Raw genomic sequence first — 20,230 nt, forward strand, 5'->3', positions numbered from 1 at the left:
TTCCCTTTCAGGAGCAAAATTCATGGGAGGAGAGTATTTAAATGAATCATGCAAGGTGATTTACTAAGGTTTGCGCTCGTCAATGTACTGGTGTTTGCGCCATTATTTACAGCCCAAAAAAAGCACGTCTTAAACCTGACGCTACCTGGTAGATTGTGTTGGTTATTATGGAAATGATCCGGTTGCTTCAGTGTTCTTTAATTTGCGCTTTGTCAGTAGATCACGCGCAGAACTTTCCACTCCCATCTGCGCTTTTTTGGAATTGCGCTTTCACGCTAATTTGCCCTGTTTAGTAAATCTGGCCCAAAAACTTTGTTTATTTAGGAGAGAAAAAATATAATTTCCAGATTACCTGGTCTCGGTGGACTTATTCGGCTGTACACATGAAATAGTCGTATATTTACTTGTTTGTACTGTGGTATGATGTAGTATTCGTCGCCATGGTAGATGTAAAGAGCTCCCTGGTGGTCATCCTCTAGCGGAGCTCCCACGAGCAGGTCAGAGTATCCATCATGGTTTAAGTCAGTTGCTACGGCCATAGCATAACCAAAGCGTGCATCCTGTGCCTTCTGCTGAGAATGCAGCGTACCGTTAGGTGCAAAACCATCCTGGTAGAGAGAGGCAGATAGTGAGACAGATATAGCATTCAATCTAGACAGTCACTTTATTTATAACATTTAGACTTTTATAACTGAAAGGGTATAAGTTTAAGACTAAAAAGAGGAATAAATTGTTTAGCATGAAGGGGATTTGCCCTGGTGAATATCTGTCATGATCCCAGCCTGTGTTCCCCCAAGACCTGGGGAACACAGGCTGGGATCATGACAATACCCTTGATGTTTATTTTTTCACTCTGTATGTCTCTCACATTCACATATAAATCACACAAACAGTACTGCCACTGTGGTTCTCACCCCATCCAGACAGTAGATATAGACTTTGCCTGTTTCTTTGTTTCCTGCTCCCAGGAACATTGGAGCAGCTATAAGTAGGATATCTGTTATTCCGTCCTGATCCACATCCACCACGCACACCTCACTGCCAAAATATGAGCCAATCTGGACAGAGAGAGAAAAGATGTTAGGCAATCTGAAGATTTCCACACTTCTTGAATGTATTTTCATTTGGGATACACCGATATTAAAACTCTGGTGGATATAATAAGGCAATAATTATTTTGATGTTATGGCCGATAACTGATAAATGACATATATTGAAATATATACACTGTTCAAAGTTTGGGTTGAGTGCATAGATTTCTATTACAAATAAATGTTGTTCTTTTGAACTTTCTATTCATCAAAGAATCCTGAAAACATATATCATAGTTTACACAAAAATATTGTTTTCAACACTTATAATAATTTGAAATGTTTCTTGAGCAACAAATCAGCATATTAGAATGATTTCCGAAGGATCATGTGGCACTGAAGACTGGAGTAATGATGCTGAAAATGTAACTTTGCCATCACAGGAATAAATTACATTTTAAATAGAATAGAATATATTTAAATATATACAAATAAAAAACCAGTTACTTCAAATTGTAATATTTCAGCATTATAATTTAAATTTCCTTTTAAAATTCCTACTGTCTGGTAGATATTCACAATATAGATAGAAAATGAAAAATAGGAATATGCACACATATATTGTGCATTCCTAATATTAATAACTTTTCATTGACCCTCTACTCATTTGTGACTGTTAAGAATAATAAAAAAAAAATCTTGATTTAGACTGATTTGCTAAATTAATCATTCAAACTAACATGTGAACCAATTTGAATGATACAGCGAAAAGAACCGACTAAACAACAACAAATTTTTCACAAATCAAAGTTTGCAAGCAAGTTTTACTCAACAAAAGCTCTAAACAAAAGCAGTATCTGGCTGATGAAATATTTTAGACAAAATATATTTATTATAGAAATGTTTAAGATTTTATTAATTTCTGTGACTTTTCCAGGCCTTAGAAACCCAATTTAAAAGTCCCCTGATTTATCCAGGTTTTCCATGACTGTGGGAACCCTGACTCTGGATTTTGTTCTGAGAATCACTTTGATTTTAGGAGCGGCCTGAGAAAATGAAACCCGTTTGCTTTTCTTTAATATAAAAATAAACTCATTAATTGTGAGAGAGCAGGAATGTGGTGTAAAAGAAGAAGGACAGAGAGAGGAAAAGCAATTAAAGATCAACTAAGAAAAGAAGGATATTGCAAAACTCAAAGAATTGGACTTCACGCAAGGGTTTGACAGAGATCTATTCTGTGCTGTACCAGAGACAATGTGTGTCAAGGGGGAGGGTGTCAGTGTAAATAAATAGAGCGATGAAGGAGAGATTGCCACCTGTTCTCCATTTAAGGCCTGTGTGATTATGACACCGCCATCAGGGGTGAGGTCAAACAAGATGACCTTTCCTTTGTGCTTGAATCTGGGCGCACCAGCAACATACAACCTCGTCCAGTCACCTACAACCACCGATGACACAGTGTAACCTGCAACAGATGTACATACAGAGAATCTGACCATCACTAAATAAATTTATTTTAAGATAAAAACTTGAAGGATTGATTATTTGGTGATTGATTTTATGAAGTGAAACATTACCTAGGTAGGCTGCATGGTTCTTCAGCTCCAGTGGGAACTCTTTCTCGAAGGCCTCTCGTGAGGGCCTAATCTGCCCTTCTTTGCTCTTCTTCAGGACGCCTCCCTCCCAGTCATATGCTCCCACCATGCCAAACAAGATGCCATCCTACAGTCCAAAATTATATAGCACATTATAGCATGATTGCATGTTCTATACTCAGTTTGTCATTTCAAATATTTGAATAGGCTTAAGTACACGTGGACATAAAGTTAATTTAGACTCACATCCAAAATGTGTGTCGAAAAACCAATCTGAGACATCTCCATGAGAAAGGCACTTTCATTGTATCCCAGGGTTCCTGTAACAGCACAACACGTTATCATTGAATTACACACTGTAAATTAATAGGAAGCATTAAATTGATCAAAAGTGACAGTAAAGACGTTTTCTTTAAAATAAATGCTGTTCTTTTGAACTTTCTATTCGTCAAAGAATCGTGTAAAATGTATCAGTTTTTTCAACATTGATAATAATCAGAAATGTTTCTTGAGCAGCAAGTCGGCATATTATGATTTCTGAAGGATCATGTGACAGTGAAATCTACCTGGCAGCTTTTTCATCACAAGAATAAATTGCATTTGAAATTATATTAAAACAGAAACTAGTTATTTTAAATTGTAATCTATTTATTACCATTATTACTGTTTTTAAGGTATTTTTCATTAAATAAATGCAGCTTGGTGAGTATAAAGGCCGGGACACACCAAGTCGACGGTCGGCCTTTGGGCAATGTCGGGCTGTTTTTTGAGCATCAGTCAGCTTAGTTTTTCCGGTGTGTTCCGCATCGTTGGCTCTAGTTGGACACAGTCAAGTTTTTTTTGGGCAGATTCAGCATGTTGAATCAGCGCCGGGCCGTTGGTGAGAGAGAGCACTCTGATTGGCTGTTCAGCTTAGAATGAGACAGTGCACGAGAATAAAAGCACAAGTGTTATAATTTTACGTCATTTTACCTGAACATTCGAATGCACAAATATTTTCTGAATAACATGAGCCAGCTGGAACAAAGCAAGTGATAAGTGTGAGTGATATTCACAACGGTAAGCAAGTGCTGGCTTGTTTATGGTTTGTATATCTGCAGTCCAAATTTCGGATTCCCTTTTTGAATAAAGAAAATAGACTATTGACACCTGCTGTTTCCTTGAACGCATGTGCTAGGTGACGGTCGCCTTTAGGTCTTTTGGTGTGTTCAAGCACGCTTTTTGGCCGAGACGCAGCCGACGAGAGGCGACAACACAGTCGGCTTGGTGTGTCCCGGGCTTAAGAGTCTTCTTTCAAAAATATTACTAAAAATCTGTAATTGTGCAGAAATCTGTTGAACTGGACAAGAAAAGTTCAAGAAAAGAGTACACTGGGAAACTCGTCATAAAAATGTCTAAAACATTATCAATACAGGATGGCAGTACAAGATATTTGAATGTACAATAAAGGCCTACTTGCAATGTGAATTCTAGTTAGTGCATGGCCTTGGCTAATCATATTTCTTCCTGTTTATCTAACCAATGTGTCCTGTGGATGCACAGCTGTGCCAACTTTAAGGTCATTCGTCTCCTCCCTTCCACCCTTCTTCCTGCATGGCTTTCCTCAGAATCTAGATGGCACAAGCATCACACCCTGTTCTTATGGAAATTATTTTTATGAAAAGACATCTTGTCCTGTCTTTTTCCCTATTTTTTGTGATGTCTGTGTCACCTATTACATTACATTTTTTGGTAAAATATCTCGCAACATATTCATTCATATAATACATGGTTCATAGGCACTTTATGTCTAAATGAGTGACAAAAAAATTGGACCATGGTAAATATCAGTTCTGCTATCAGATGTTATACAATAGCCCCAAAAGTATGTGGGGACTTAGGACACACATAAAATGTATGAATTAAATAAATGCCGCTTGTGTACTTGCATACATTGTCAGGTGTGGTAAAAGTGTCTAAATATGTTGAAAAAACAAGAACATCAACATCCTTAATGAAAAGGAAATCTGATATTTCTGTTCTTTTTAGGTCAAAGAACCACTATTGCTCTTCAAGGGAAGTACTAGTAAGATTAGATCTGGCTCAACTTTACCAGCTCACAGGGTGTGTGGAAGCAGACAATAAAAATGTACAAAGGGGAATCCAGCAACACTCGTGGTAAGGGGAAGTTTAATAGTTTTTAAAAAACAACAATGCATTTCAGCTTAAGATTCTTCCTCAGGGTATAGACCTTATGCGCCAGAGAAACGAGGGCGCCGCCATCTTTAGAATATTGTCTTTGAACTTCCGGTTTTGCAGTCGCTCTGTCGATCAGTGTCTCACTCAAGTCTTGTGAGTAAATTAATATGGACATGTTTTCCTAAAATGTTCATGTATTTTGTCTGTTGTATACCCTAAGGAAGGCTCTTAAGTCGAAACACGTTGGTATTTTTTTTTTTGAAACTATTAAACTTCAGCTTACCACGAGTGTTGCTCTTCAAGGGAAGGATATCTGTTATTTTTTTCTCTCTGGCCATTGAGAATGAACATGCTTACCCTCTAGACTAAAAATGCGATCTCCCAATGCATCTACAATGTCATTTAGTGCAGCTTCATCCGTCACATTGAAGAAGTATTTCTCATCTGGGTCACTGGCAATGTACTTAATCTCATTGATAAAGGTCTCTGGATCCTGCTGTCTGCGGATGTAGTGACCTAATACCTGTGGAAGAGAGAGAGTCACTCGTTTATTGAAAATTAATCAGAAATTCCTCAGAGTCATGTTCGAGACAAGTCACATAGTAGAGGGAGAGGAATAACAACAGAGATTTTCTCATCGGTAGAGCCAACACCTCCTCCACACCATTGGGGCGAAAACAGATGATCTGATAGATCAATTAATGAAGGGATACAGGACTCAGAGGAAAATCATCCTAGAAACAAAACACCTACGCAGAGGAAACAGAGAGAATATCACTCACACCCACTGGCAGCACACCACTAATGACAAGCCTTGAAAACCATTGGTGCAAGATCATGAGTTCACTCTCCAGTGACATGTACTTATATCTTTCCCAACAATACCATTGGTTGGATATGTTGACTTGATAAACTCCAACTAATCAATATGAGAAATCAGATTTTTTTTTTTTTGTCCAGTCATGTATTGGTCATCATCTTTCAAATTTATGACCAAGGTCTGGAATTATTGGGATACTGAAGGATAATAATCTCACAATCTGACTTTTTCTCACAGTGTGACTTTATATCTCAGAGTGTGATTTTATACCTCACAATTAGTGTGACTTTATATCTAACAGTGTGATATTATTTCTGAGTGTGAGTTTATATCTCACAATTGTGACTATATCTTTCAGTGTGATTATATATCTCACAAAGTTGACTATATCTCACAATTTTAACTTTATATATCCGCAAAATGACTTTATATATTATATCAATGTGACTTTATCTCTCGTAGTTTACAGTTTGCAAAGTTTTAAGAGCCCTCACAATAATCAGCCAAATTTACTTTATTATTGGTTGGTGCCGACAGCCTCAAGGAAAGCGCTATAACATGTAGCTCAGTTGCTATTCAGCCGACCTGAGTTGTGGTCCTTTCCTGATCCTGTCCCCTTCTCATTCCCACTTTGCTTCCTGTCAATTCTCTATACTGACCCATCCCAATAAAGAAAATAACGTACAAAATATTTTGTCAGAATACACAGCTACATTTAAATGGCCAAAAAAGAGAAGGACGCTTTTTGCCCACACATTGGTGCAGTTACAGCATCTACCAGCAAGGGCAAATTGGTCCATGCTACCCAGCCAAACCTTGACCCCTTGGAAGTGAGGAGTGTTCATGCTATTAAGAGATGATGGCTCAGCACCCTGGACAGAGATCTGAGGATTTTTATTTGGGTCTCATCTGAGGCTGGGGTGCGTTCCTGCTCTCAAAAACAATCAGACAGCAATTGGTGAAAACTTTCCAAGCATGTTCCCAGTCCCAACTAGTACTTGGTTTACAGTATTTGAGTTAATAGGCAATCATTCAGCAATCAAACCTAGAATTTTTATTGCATTTTAGTACTAATCTGCTTTATTTTGCCGAGGTAATTGTTGCACATTCCTAGTATCTTGTTCTGAACTTCCACCCACTTCCCCACCCACCATGCTCACATTCCCAGCATCTCTATCCTGTAATGTCTAAAACATATCCTGGCTGAGCCACACGACCAATACAGTGAGGTTGTTTCTCTACTCTCCCGCGAGTGCTTTACTTTTCCATCCGTTCCATAGTTCTAAAGGGGAAAGGGAGAACATAAAACACATCAAAACATGAAAGCTATGCATTGCCTGGCGGAGCATCAAAACCAGCTGTCATAATTATATTCCACAGTTCCCCTGAGGAGATGCAAAAAGACATATTACCCAGATGACTCTGCAAATCCAGACACCATTCTGGCACTGTTTGTGTAAGAGAGGAAAACATGGGCTCATTCAGGAGCAGGTTTACATGCTCTCCTCCGTTCCAATGAGCAAGAGTACAGTAGAAATGTTGAATTGTTCAGGGGTATTTAAAATTGAAAACTTTGAGACAGTCTGACATTTATTATGGTTTTTAATTATTTGGACTCTTTCAAGTGGTTTTGCTGCACTGTATATCCAATGGGTTTATATAAAATTTTGTACTGGAGAACGATCCAAATTGCACCATTCTTTTTTGATTATCTTCTGTCAATGACTGTGGCTTATGGGTAAAACAAAAAGCAAAACAGCACAACTTAACTACCTGCACTGCCAAATGGACAATATTAGAGGGCTTACTAAATATAATTAATATGATTGTTTTTTTTATTTTTATCATTTAATATGGAAATGAGGGAATATGAGAGAATAGGATCATTATAAGAATAACAGAATCAGTGTTGTTAACTAAAACTATTAAGAATTTCTTTCCGTTAATTTAAATAAAGTAGAAATAAAATAAATGAAATAGAAATGAAAGTTGACAACTAACTGAAATAAAATAATTAAGCTAAATAAAATAAAATAAAAAATAGAAAAAAGAAATGACAAAAGCAAATACAATTACTCAAATTTAAACCATAATGAGAATGAAAAAAGCTAATTAAAAATATTGATAGATAGGCCTATTATGATATACAGTAAATAATACTAAAATAACACCGAACAACATTTATTGGTACTTGTATTTATACATTCTGAATGTCTAAACTACTCTTTTTTAATAACAAATGTCATTTTTTTTATTTTAGAAACTTTAGCCACATCTATGCATGGTAATGATGAGCAATGGATGGTTTTACATGTGGTTACCATGGTCTTATTACAAATACCACAGTTAAAATATGCAAGAGCTCTCCATGAATCCTCCATGAGTTAGACCAAACTATCAGCTTTCCTCCTGTGAAAAATAGGTTCTGTTGGACTGATCTCTGATTGTAAAAAAAAAACAAAAAAAAAAACATTTTGTTTGCCTGCAGACATTACAAGATATGACTGCAATTATGAACAGCCTGATGAAAGGAAACCAATATCTGTTAAACATAAGTTTCACTGTCAGACTATTTTAAAGTGTCTAATTTCTGCACCACTAGTGACACCAAACAGAAATGCTAAAATAAAGACTGCTTTCAAGTTTGCGAGTTTAAAATAACCCGTCCTCAATTGGTTAGACAGGCAGTTAACTCTGGTTGAGTCAATGTGAATATGTGAATATGCTCTATATAAAATAGGTGTTGTAGATGTTATTAGTGGTGCTTGCGAAATGAAGCATCACTACTACTATCTCATTTGCTTATTATTCTTTTTTCCGTATAAACTTTGGCACGTAACTGCTTGTCGTAGACCAATGAACAAGGTGTCAAATCATGCGGCTTATTGAGAAGTGTGCTATGATGTTTATAAACGATCGGGTGTATGATCTGCGCACAGCGGGCGAAGAATCGGGCGAAAAATATGTTAGACTTAACATTGGACAGATTTTTGTGACATCATGGATGTTGTAGCGTCTTGATGGTGGGCTCATTAGACTCGGTTTAGCAAGCAGGCAATAAATAGTGACATTTAAACTTCATAGTCACGCCTTAGCAACCACTTACAGCACCAGATTATCATTAAGACAAGAGATTGGCTCCTTTGATTCAGGCTGACATCCAGTCTATTAGTTTCACCCTGGTAACAGTCTATCCACACCCTAGCAACCATTTACATCACCTTAGCAACTGTACGGCAGCATAAATAAGCATATCAGAACAGCAGTACCACAACATCATAGAGACACAGGGGTTGGGTTTTTGTTTTGGTTGGAAACTAATCTGTATCACTATGGTAATTGTGTAGCCACACCCTAACAACCATTTAAAGCACCCTAGCAACCGTATAGCAACATGAACACGCCATATCTCAACACCAGAACCAGTGGCGGACGCAGACAGTAGATGATGGATGGACCTCTCAAAGTGTGAGTGGGCAGGAATAATTCAATTGGCTTAATTTGCAAGAAAAAGATTGTCAGACCGCTCCCTGCGAGGCACTATAAACTCCTATGACTTTAGCACTGTCAGGTTCTGCAACAGAGAGCGAGGAATTCAAATCAGCAGTGCTTTCTTAATCAACTCAAACATTTGGGCCACAGAGTCCCGAGTCAGATCCACAAACAGCCCTGAGTCTAAAGGGGTGTCCGGGTGTCCAGACAAAAGTGATTTTCACACTTAGTGGGTTATTTTGATTCATGTTTCACATTGCTCATAATTTAACCAGGATTAACAATTAATCCTAGGTATTCGTATGTTACCTCTTGAAACTGTCTCTTTTTCACTCCAATTGTCACGTTTTCTGTTACCGTTTGACATTTCCCCCCTCAAACGCTGAAACTACTGTTTATACCACGCATGTTGTTTCCGTGACTGTCCAAAGCATGTGAATATGAGGCATGCTATTGGTTTTTGGTTTCTAAGCATCTAGTCGTAACAGAAGCTGCCATGTGGAAAAATGAAAACAAAAACAAACCAGGAGAGGATCGAGATCAAAGCTGAGTGCTGACAACCGCTATATTACTAAGCGAAATCACAATGTCTGAGTCCTGTATCGACAACCTACCATTGCGAATACAGTACGTTTACTGTATGTGACCTATGTACAGTCCCTATGTACACGTTATGCAAATATTGCATAAACATGCCATGGCTTGCCAGACTAAAAACTTACCCATGTTTCACTTTGTAATATGGCTGATTTCTCACAATTCCATATCCTCTTTAAAACGATGGTTCAACTTTGCTATCTGCCTGAATATGTATTATGTAGCATCTGACATATAGTTTACAAGCTGTTTTATTGACTTCTTCCCACAGCGGATTGGGCGATTACATGATACATTTCAGTAAGTTGTACTGTATCTTTCAAAATACCTTCTGATGTTCATTCATGTTTATTTGGTCCTGTAACAAGAAGTAAAAGAGGACGAGATGATCGGTTCACATGCCACTTGAACTGAAACGCTACAGCGATCTGTCACAACACATTAAAACATAGCGCAATAACCACATTCATTATTTGTATAATAAAATTGACATAATTTGAAAGCTGAGAGTTCGTTTAATTTCAAAAGTGCCCTGCTCTGTCTTTTTTGTCGGTGTGTTGTCAGTGTTCTCTATGCTCCGCAATGTTTGTTTTTTTCACTGCGTGAGAAAATATAAGTTTGGCTTGAGAAAATGAGTCACGGTGAATGTGTGGGAATTGGCAGCCCTATGTAATATTAGGATAGAGTGCTAATGCATGACAAAATAAATCACATTTAAAATAATGTTAATCGTTAAAAAAAATGTATTATTAAAAAATAATGTACTGTATTTCCATGGATCTGACAGGGTAGGCAAGCTGTCAATCTGTCATAGCGCCGCCCCTGATCAGAATATTGCACAGACTTGAGAGCTAGCGTTCTAGCAATCACGTAAAAGACCCTAGTAACTGCCTAGTGCCGAGTTTTGCCACGGCAAACACCACTCACATTTTCTTCAGAAAATGTACATTTTAAATGTCCCCTAAGACCCTCTAAGAAGTCAGATACTATATTGTTTATGTAATAAATTTGAAACTAATGCAAAATAGACCCCACTGTCCATAATTAACAGTTCATGATGAGCTCATGAATATAGGCAGAAAATTGTGAGAACAAATACACCCTTTGAGTTTGCTAGGATGAATTTGTGTTCTTTAAGATATAGATAAATAGATTACTAAAGGGGAGAAAGCCATTTTGGCTACATTGACACCCCAGGCTCTGGTGGAGGCAGCTTCGCTATGTCTTTTTCTTGTGCTATTGTGGTTTAGGGTGGCAGTAAAGGGGCGCAGTCTGCCTACTGACCAGCCCAGAGGGGCAGGGTGTCAGTGTGGAGAGGATTTAGGGTGTGGTTCATTCCTCTGATGGTAAGGAACCCCGTTTAAGTCTATTTCTGAGCAGAAATAACGTGGTTATGATTGTTTAAAGAATGAGGGAAGACAGCTTTATCATTCAAGCACAGACAGAGAGTGAGAGAACCGGGTGGAGCTGAGCAGAGACACTGAAAATAGAGCAGTGCCAATTATGGTCAGTTTAAGTGGAGATCTGATATTCAGGCATAGACTCTGATGCTCGCTGTTTTTTTTAGGAGGGGTTGTAGGTTTTTCCAGCCTACATCAGGGGTCAGGTTTAATTATGGTATGAATGTGTATTTGTACTCACAGCGATGGCATATCTGGTGATGTTACGTTTCTCACATTCAGCCAGAGCCTCAGGAAGGTCTTCCCCGTCATGGGACTCTCCATCTGTCACGACTATCATCACTTTAGTGGCCCCTTCCCTGGCTCCTCTATCTGGACTGAAGGCCTCCGTGCTAGACGTGAGTGAGAAAGAGATAGGACAGTTAAACACAAGCATTTGGGTCAGTAACATGTTTTTAAAGAAATTTCAGCAATGGTCAAAACAGTAAACATAAAATTGATGAAACGTTAAACTAAATTAAATTATTTCAAATAAACGCTGCTTTCTTTAACTTTCTATTTATAAAAAAAAATAAAAATAAGCAGCACAACTTTTTATCACCAATAATAATAAGAAATGTTTCTTGAGCAGAAAATCAGCATATTAGAATGATTTCTGAAGGATCATGTGACACTAAAGACTGGAGTAATCATGCTGAAAATTCAGTTAGTGTTATGTACAGTGGCCCCAAAATTGTTGCTTGAATAGTTTGTTTGTTCGATATTTAAGTAAAATAAATGTAGTATGGTTTAATATTTTGTTATACAGTATAACAAAATATACATTTTAAGTGCAGCTTAAGTTTCCAAATACTTTTTAGGGGCCCCTGTATAATTCTTTCAATTTGAAGATGTATATCTATCTGAAAACTGTCCATATTTCTTATTAAAATTCACACAAACACAAACTAACATGCAGCATATATAATATGCAGGTTTCTGTGCTGCTTGTGTGAGGGTGACCAGCATTTTTCAAGATGTAAGTTTCGTGGCACAGCCAGCGTTAGTCAACTTAGTGATTTTCAGGCGGTCGTCCAGACTCTAGCTAAATATAACTATGTGGCTTCCCGCAAGAGTGCAGAGTTTAAAAACAACCAGCAGCCTTCCGCCTAATTACATCCAGTGGAGGAGGAGAGGAGAGGAGAGGAGAGGAGAGGAGAGGAGAGGAGAGGAGACGAGAGGAGAGGAGACGAGAGGAGACGAGAGGAGACGGAGAGGAGAGGAGAGGAGAGGAGAGGAGAGGAGAGGAGAGGAGAGGAGAGGAGAGGAGAGGAGACGAGACGAGACGAGACGAGACGAGACGAGACGAGAGGAGAGGAGAGGAGAGGAGAGGAGAGGAGACGAGACGAGACGAGACGAGACGAGACGAGAGGAGAGGAGAGGAGAGGAGAGGAGAGGAGAGGAGAGGAGAGGAGAGGAGAGGAGAGGAGAGGAGAGGAGAGGAGAGGAGAGGAATGGTAGTTGTAATAAAGAAGGAAACAAGAGTGAAAACAAATATTTTTGAAAATATCATCTGTGAATGACATGGTATCCAAATCATGTGAAAAATGGTTCTCTGATTTTCCACACAAAGAGACAAAAGGAGATCTGACAAAAGAGAAAGGGACTGTTTTGATGTGGTTATGTGAAAAATAGATGGCAGGTTTTAATGGTAGAGAAAAATGTTTGTTTCATGACAATATTTATACACAAGTTGTTGTGAGGGACAGACATCTTGAAACAAGTCTCGATTATTAGAAAAATTTGTTAAACAGATGTTTCAGACTGGGATTTTATGAGTTATGAATGCAGATTTAGAAAGGGATTTAGAAAGAAAACAAGCAAGAAAATGTGCGCTCAATTGTATTGAATGTGCACTCAATCAATGAAATTAAATGAAAGTATTGTGTTATTGTAGTGTGTTATTCAATATAACATTTAAAGTTCATTTATTTTAAATGTACTAAATTGCAACTTCATTATTACAAAAATATTTAAATACATGACGTACAGGTTTCAATAGAAATGACATTAAAGTAGATTTTAGCTTACCATAAATGCTTGTCAGTAACATTCAATTGTCAGAACACTTTAACAATATTTCAAAGATAATAATTATAAATTGAAATATAATATGTACTTAAATCCTGCTTAAGTAAGTTAAAAAATGTTAAACTAATTGCATTTAATGCAAATTTAAACTGTCATACATTTTTATTTTCAAAGCAAAAAAGAAAGCAAGAAAGAAAGAAAGCAAGAAAGAAAGCAAGAAAGAAAGAAAGAAAGAAAGAAAGAAAGAAAGAAAGAAAGAAAGAAAGAAAGAAAGAAAGAAAGAAAGAAAGTGATTTGAGCAAATAAGTCTGTTAATTGCTGAGGCTGGTGTTATTTAAAGGCTGCTGTGCTTTTATTGAGTGCTACATCTGGACTTATGTGGTTTTTAACTCACACTCTCTTTCAATTTACTGTGTGTTTGAATTAATTACTATATTTGAATTCTCTCACGTTCATGTGTGTGTGTGTGTGTGTGTGTGTGTGTGTGTGTGTGTGTGTGTGTGTGAATGTCTGAACATGGTCATATGTGTTTGAACAGCTGCACGGGCGAAGGCAAAGTCTACTGGATGGTGACCACACCTGCGGCTCTGCTGAGCCAGCTCTCTCCTCTCTCTGCATCAGCAAACCTGAATGTTATCACAACCTTCCTCACCTCACCCAACTACTGCTATCACTTCAACTACCCTTCCCTTGTGTCCCTTCTAGAGAATGGAAAGTCTTAAATGAGTATTTAATTGTGTAGAAACAAAGACTCACACCACAAACACATAAACAATCCCTCACACAGTAAAAGAGATGAAGGACCTGCTATAAATAAAAAAAAAGGTCTATGAAACCCTTCAACTTCTGTGGAGAAGACAAAATGAAGGATTGTGTTCAGCACTGACAGAGATTTTTGACTAGAACATTTCCTGAACATTTTTTATTCAGTTTCATTGCTAACCACACACTGTAAGCCATGTAAACTGAGTGTTTGATTTACTAAAAAGAAACGGCTCACAAAAGTAATTTGTTTGAGAAATAAAATAGATAAAATGTTGTTTTATTGTTTTAAATATAATTGTTTAATGTTGTTATTGTTATTATTATTATTACTGTTGCTGTAGTACTGTAGACCCCGAAATTTTGCTTGAATAGTGTTTTTGTCCTATATTACTGTAAAATATGGTTTAATTCATTCATTTTAAGACATTCATATATTTTAACTGTAGCTTAAGTATAAATATACACTGTAAAAAATGATATGATCAATAAGTTATGACATGTTTTTACACTGCTTTAACTCATCAAAATAGGTTAAGTCATTTTTTACTTTTTTTAAATCAATTATACAAGATTTATCTTTAATGTAATTTAATTTGAAATTACTAAAACATCCAAGTTGATTATACTTAAAATTTTAAGGCAGCAACTTTTTTTTACAGTGTTCTATTTGGGACAACTTTATAAGAGCCATTCGTTTTGGAAATCAGAATATACTGTTCAAACTGTGTTTTTGATTCATTACATTTACATTTATGCATTTGGCAGAGGCTTTTATCCAAAGCGACTTACATTGCATTTCAAGGTACACATTTACATTCTTATCAGTGGTCATGGTTTTTATTTTCGATTCACTAAAAAGAACCATCTAATAAGAGTGATTCATTCAGGAATCAGACTACACTGGTCGCACTGTTCATTTTTGATTCACTAAAAAGAACAGTATCAAAACAGAGATTCTTTCAGGAATCAGACTACACTGGTCACGCTGTTTGTTTTCAATTCACTAAAAAGAACAAACTCATAAGAGTGGTTTGTTCCCGAATCAGACTACAAACTACAGGTGGTGCAGTATGTTTCACGTTGTAGATTTAGAAGTGGTGTTGCATTTGGTTCCTCTATTTATTTTCTCTTTCGAAAAAGCAAGTTATATTATGTTTTCAATGAAATGGTCCTATTAAAATGCATAGCTTGACTTTAATTAGACTAGATTTTTCAAATCTCATTTTCAGACAGTAGTGTTTCTCTCCAGCAGTCATTGAAAAATTTGAGACGAGTTTCATTTTGTGAGCTTTTGCTTTTGTGGTCAACAAGTGCCAGCAATGGTTAGTGTCATGCATGTGTGTGCTGCAGGGATTCGCCATTGGGATGCCAATAAAGAAGAATGACAGAAGCAGAAATGACAGGAATGGAAGGAGTGTGAATGGGACACAGAGAATGAATATGAGCCTCTTTAAACAAATCTTTGCTCATGCATGCAAGTCTCCGGGGAAAGAATGGAATTACAGTTTTGAGGAGGCACCTTCAAAAGCATCAACATAAAAACAAAGGCACTATTGACCAGACAGACTCAACTATGCTACACCCGTTACATTATCTCTAGATGTGGTGGGGATCAGGGAAAGGGCAGAATGTACATAAAGCGATACCTTTCAAAAAGGAGTGAGAGAGAGAGAGAGGGCTGTGCTACATTTGTTTTGAATGAGCAGTGGGTCGCCATACCAGGCCATTTGGATGGCGTACGCAGTGCGGGTCTCCCGTCCCTCCTGACGACTGATGTTCTTGGCGGCTTCAACCACATCCGGTGTTGTCTGATAGTCCCTGAGAGACCACTCATGTACTGAGATCTCCCCGTACTGCAGGACACCAACCTACACACCATAGTCACAAACAGTGAAGTTAAAGTTGATAAGTGTAATTTCTGATGTTAACATTTTTCCCATCTCAGTTAATATGCTTAAACATGGACTGTTTCTGTGTTTGACGTGTTTGTTTCAATATCCTGACCAGCTTGACACAGTAACATTGTTTCAACCAATAGTGGGAGTCTGTGGGCGGGGCTATCTATTTGTCTGATCAGGGAAACGCCTGGGAAATGCTTGGTACTAAAGACTTATATAGCTGTAAATCTGCTTTGAAATACTCAGAAAAAGGTACCCTTTTAAAATATAAACCTTTGTACCTAAAGCATGCATATTAGTATCTCAAATGTATATTTTAGAAACTTTTTAAAGGGTACCGTTCCAGTGACAGCTTTTGTAAAAAAAAATTCTGAGAGCGAATGATATTTTTAAAAGTACTATACCAATACATTTGAGTTATATCAAAGACTATAGAATAACACAAGACTCGTCACTCGTATTGTTTTGAGTGTGGAAAAGTGCAACGCTCAAAATGGCGGAATAAGCCCCGCCTTCTAAATAAGAGCCAATCGCCGATTGGTAAAGTCATTGCGTCACTGCAGCTGCCGTTAGAAGCTCCAGTTCCTATAGAAACAGTCAGACAGGTGCTTCCACTGTGCATGTCATGGTTCGAGCGTGTAGAAACACAATTTATGAGACAGTTGTTTTCAGATTTCATTGGTTATTTCAAATATGAAATTTAATCGTAAGCTTGGCGAACAATTTTGGAAAATTTGATGTTTCCCCATTTAAAGAGATAGGAGCTGCACTTGCATGCCTGAGAAGCGTTTCAAAGATGGCTGCTGAGTGAAATGACTAGTCTTAAATGACTTTGGTTATATTCTAAACTGTTTCTATTTTAATATTTTAAAATGCAATTTATTGCTGTGATGCTAAAGTTGAATTTGAGTCTTCAGTGTCACATGATCCTTCAGAAATCATTCTAATATGCTGATTTGCTGCTCAATAAATATTCCTTATTATTATCAATGTTGAAAACAGTTGTGTAATATTTTTGTGGAAACCATGAAATATTTTTTTCAGGTTTCTCTGATGAATAAAATCTTCAAAAGAACAGCATTTATTTGAAATAGAAACCTTTTTTAACGTTATAAATGTCTTTACTGTCATACTGTCATTTACTGAATAAAAAAAGAAAAAATCTTATTGACCCCAAACATTCGAACAGTAGTGTATTTATCTGCCTTTATATTTTAGAAAGATCATCAATATGGGCTCCCTGCTATTAAAAAGTAAAAAAAAAAATAATAATTATTAAAAAAAAGACTAGCCGATGTTTGAGGTAATTTGCTGTAAGTAACACAGCAGCAGTAATTTGTGCAGAGTGGATAACTCTAGAATGAGATGTAGATGAGCATCTCCACCATGCGCTCCGCCCCACCAACATGAAGGCCCAAATCTGCTGGAGCAAGATATGCGCCACAAACCAGAGGAATTTCCTTTTACCTCGTGTTGCCCCCAGCCTGCCTACCGCCTTAAATATCTCACATAAAAAAAATATACAAGCTAGGAACATAGATACACACATTTATCTATCCGTCTCTCTCTCATTCCATCCAACTACAGTATTCATGCATCCATCAGTCCATCTTCTCTTTATTACTTTCTGGTTTCACGCACTGCCACTAGTACACATTCATACATTTCTAATTTTGTCCCTTCGGTCTTTCTCCTCTAGAAACCACAACTTCTGTCTATTCACATTAACATTGTCATCTATTTTCCCCTTTTTCTGTTTGGGATCAGTTCTCTATGCAGACTGGCTTGCGGTTCTGTTACTCACAGTCGCTCATATCCCGGATAAATGCATCAAAGCTAGATCTGTGTTAGAGCTGCCGTTGACAGGATTTAAGGTTAAAAGTCAGTTCTACACATCTGTCAAAACCTCAGCCAGGTCTCTGTTACCTAAAAGCACATCGTTTAAAAGTAGAGGTTTTGTTAACTCTCTTTGCTGTATGCTTATGCATATCATGTTCTGACCAATGAATTTCAATGATTTTTCCAGTCATTTGTAAAGACAAATGCGAAATGAAGATTTTTAATTACAGATTTTTTTTTTTACAGAAGATGTTACTAACTGTCAAATATTTTCTAGGCCTGGAAAATATGCATTTAAAATTCCCTGCTATTTACATAGGAGCCTTTCTTTTGACTACATAATCTTGAAATCATTTTTTGATTGCAGAATGTGTCAAACTGTCACACTAAGATGAGTTTCTCAATCAAAACTGATGTTAACTCAAGCTCAGATCTTCTTCTGAACTTGATTAAATTAAAGGCCCGGTTTACACCTGGTATTAAGATGCGTTTTGGTCGATCGGATCACAAGTAGACAAGGGAGACACATTCCCGTTTACACCTGGTAAACTGCCCTGATTTCTTCTAGGGGGAGGATCTATGGAGGGTAAATGTATTTTTTTTTTTTTTCAGATCTTTTAATCTAATGGACAAAATAAGCTTGCGCAATTTACATATGAACGAGCCCGGAGCAGCTTTCGTTTATGCTCTGACAGCCGCAAGACTACACCGAATGCCGTGAGTGTATGTTAGAAATCAGGTATGATGAGAAAACATTCATCTTCAAAACAAAAAACTTCAGCCAAAAAACATTAAATCCCGTCTGGCTAGCGCTCTTCCCGTAATGTTATGCTTTAGGTCAGTAGGTGGCCTTTTGCAGCTGTTCGAACACATTCGACCACTACAATTTACACTACGAAAGCTATCCGGTCAAATGTGTTTTTCGACTACCTTTACAAGTGGTCAAAAGTGGCCAAGCTCAAAACGTCCTCAAAAAAAGGAACCATTGTGCAAGTCAAATCTAGAAAGAACATATTTTAAGGCATTTTCATCACAAAAAAATTCCTCAAAACACACACGAAAATAGTAAATAAACAGGAACTCCATCATTTGTTAAAAAAACATACCTGCATTTGCTCAGGGCTTATGTGGAATTTGCTGAGAATGTTGCTAAGGAAATTCTGCACCTCAGACCAGGGATAGATACTATTAGAACCATCTAAAACAATCACTATGTCCATGTAAGTGGTGCATCCTGTTAAAAAATACACACACAAAAAAGTTCAGTTAAATATGGTTGTTTCATTAAATCAAACAGGTCAGATGGACAGAGGATGTTTATCTCACTCTGGGCAGTGGGTGCAATGATGTCCTTGGGCTGCATGTCGTTGGTGACAGACGCACAGATTCCTGTGCTGAACAGAGATGTACCACATTCCTGGGACCACAGTGGAGCGCAGGCCTAAAAGAACACAGAAAAAAGTATCTTTAAACAAGTCATCCAACATCTGTAGTACCACCTTTATACTAAATATTAAACACTCGTGGTACACTGTAGACTTACGCACAATAGCTCACAGAACATGTTGATATGTGCACAAATGAGGGATTTTGTTAGTATTGCACGTTAAATTCTCTGTGTAAAAGTCTGATATTTGGGCCTTTTTCTGACAAATGTCCTCTGTTAAAATGGAGTGAAGAGCTGTGTGCTGGTCAGACCAATAAAATCTACTGAATTAAAGTGAACCAGGTAGTATTGCACGTAGGAGAGAGAAACAGAATTAAGGAGAGAAGCAAAGAAGAAAGGACAGCCTTGATAAGCATAAGATACTGTCTCAAATCAATTAATCTTTTTCAAAAAACTTTCACATATTATTATTATAATATAATATAGAGCTATAAAATGGATGTGGTTCATATTCAAATTATTTAGATCGGACCAGAGTTCAGGTATTGTTGAGATCCCTTTTGAAACTTTGGTTCTTTATTTGAGTCTGAATTATTTGGTCTTCTCTGGAGAAACATCTAAAAAGCAGAAGACTTATAAGCAACAGTCTGCATTTGCTCTTCAATTCATTTCACTGCTGCCTATGAGAATTTGTAAATGTTCTTCCCTTTGGGAAATAATCACTAAATTGGGTTAGACAGAGAGAAATAATGAGACTGAGAAGAGAGGTAACAATCTGAACAGAGAATTGTTGATAAATGTCGGTTATTGTCATAAATGCTTTAACAGAGTTGGCGGCTGCTCCTGCAATGAAGCAATTTAAACGTACTTGGTGGGAATTGGGGGGAGAAGGGCAAAAAAACACATAAAAATAGTACATCTTCAAAGCGTACCATTTATGTGCCTGAAAAACCATTGTGAGGATTGGTGAAGGAAAGAATGGAGAGAAAGAAAACATACCAAAAGTTGAAAGAGGGAGAATGAGAATAAAGAAAGACGTGTTTGGAAGAAGTGGTTAAGGGGGGATAAAGGTTCTGCAATTCCCCACCCTGTTATTATGAAAGCCTGTAACAGAGGGATGGGAGGATGGGAGGATGGAGAAAGGGAAAGGAAAAAGGA

General features: G+C 37.3%; 1 protein-coding gene across 1 annotated transcript in view; it reads right to left on the reverse strand.

Annotated features, from left to right (window-relative positions):
• Positions 1–20,230, reverse strand: part of itga10 (integrin, alpha 10) — a 55,162-nt gene that overhangs the window by 12,188 nt on the left and 22,744 nt on the right. The window contains exons 6-15 of the mRNA XM_079895649.1: positions 19,012–19,126; positions 18,792–18,919; positions 15,668–15,816; positions 11,355–11,505; positions 5,162–5,327; positions 2,873–2,946; positions 2,609–2,753; positions 2,348–2,496; positions 915–1,058; positions 405–608 (exon numbers count right to left, since the gene is read on the reverse strand). Coding sequence (XP_079751775.1) covers positions 405–608; positions 915–1,058; positions 2,348–2,496; positions 2,609–2,753; positions 2,873–2,946; positions 5,162–5,327; positions 11,355–11,505; positions 15,668–15,816; positions 18,792–18,919; positions 19,012–19,126 — 1,425 coding nt within the window. The remainder of the gene's footprint in view (positions 1–404; positions 609–914; positions 1,059–2,347; positions 2,497–2,608; positions 2,754–2,872; positions 2,947–5,161; positions 5,328–11,354; positions 11,506–15,667; positions 15,817–18,791; positions 18,920–19,011; positions 19,127–20,230) is intronic.

This window comes from Squalius cephalus (assembly GCF_949319135.1).
Source record: "Squalius cephalus genome assembly, chromosome: 15".
NCBI classification, from domain to species: domain Eukaryota; kingdom Metazoa; phylum Chordata; class Actinopteri; order Cypriniformes; family Leuciscidae; genus Squalius; species Squalius cephalus.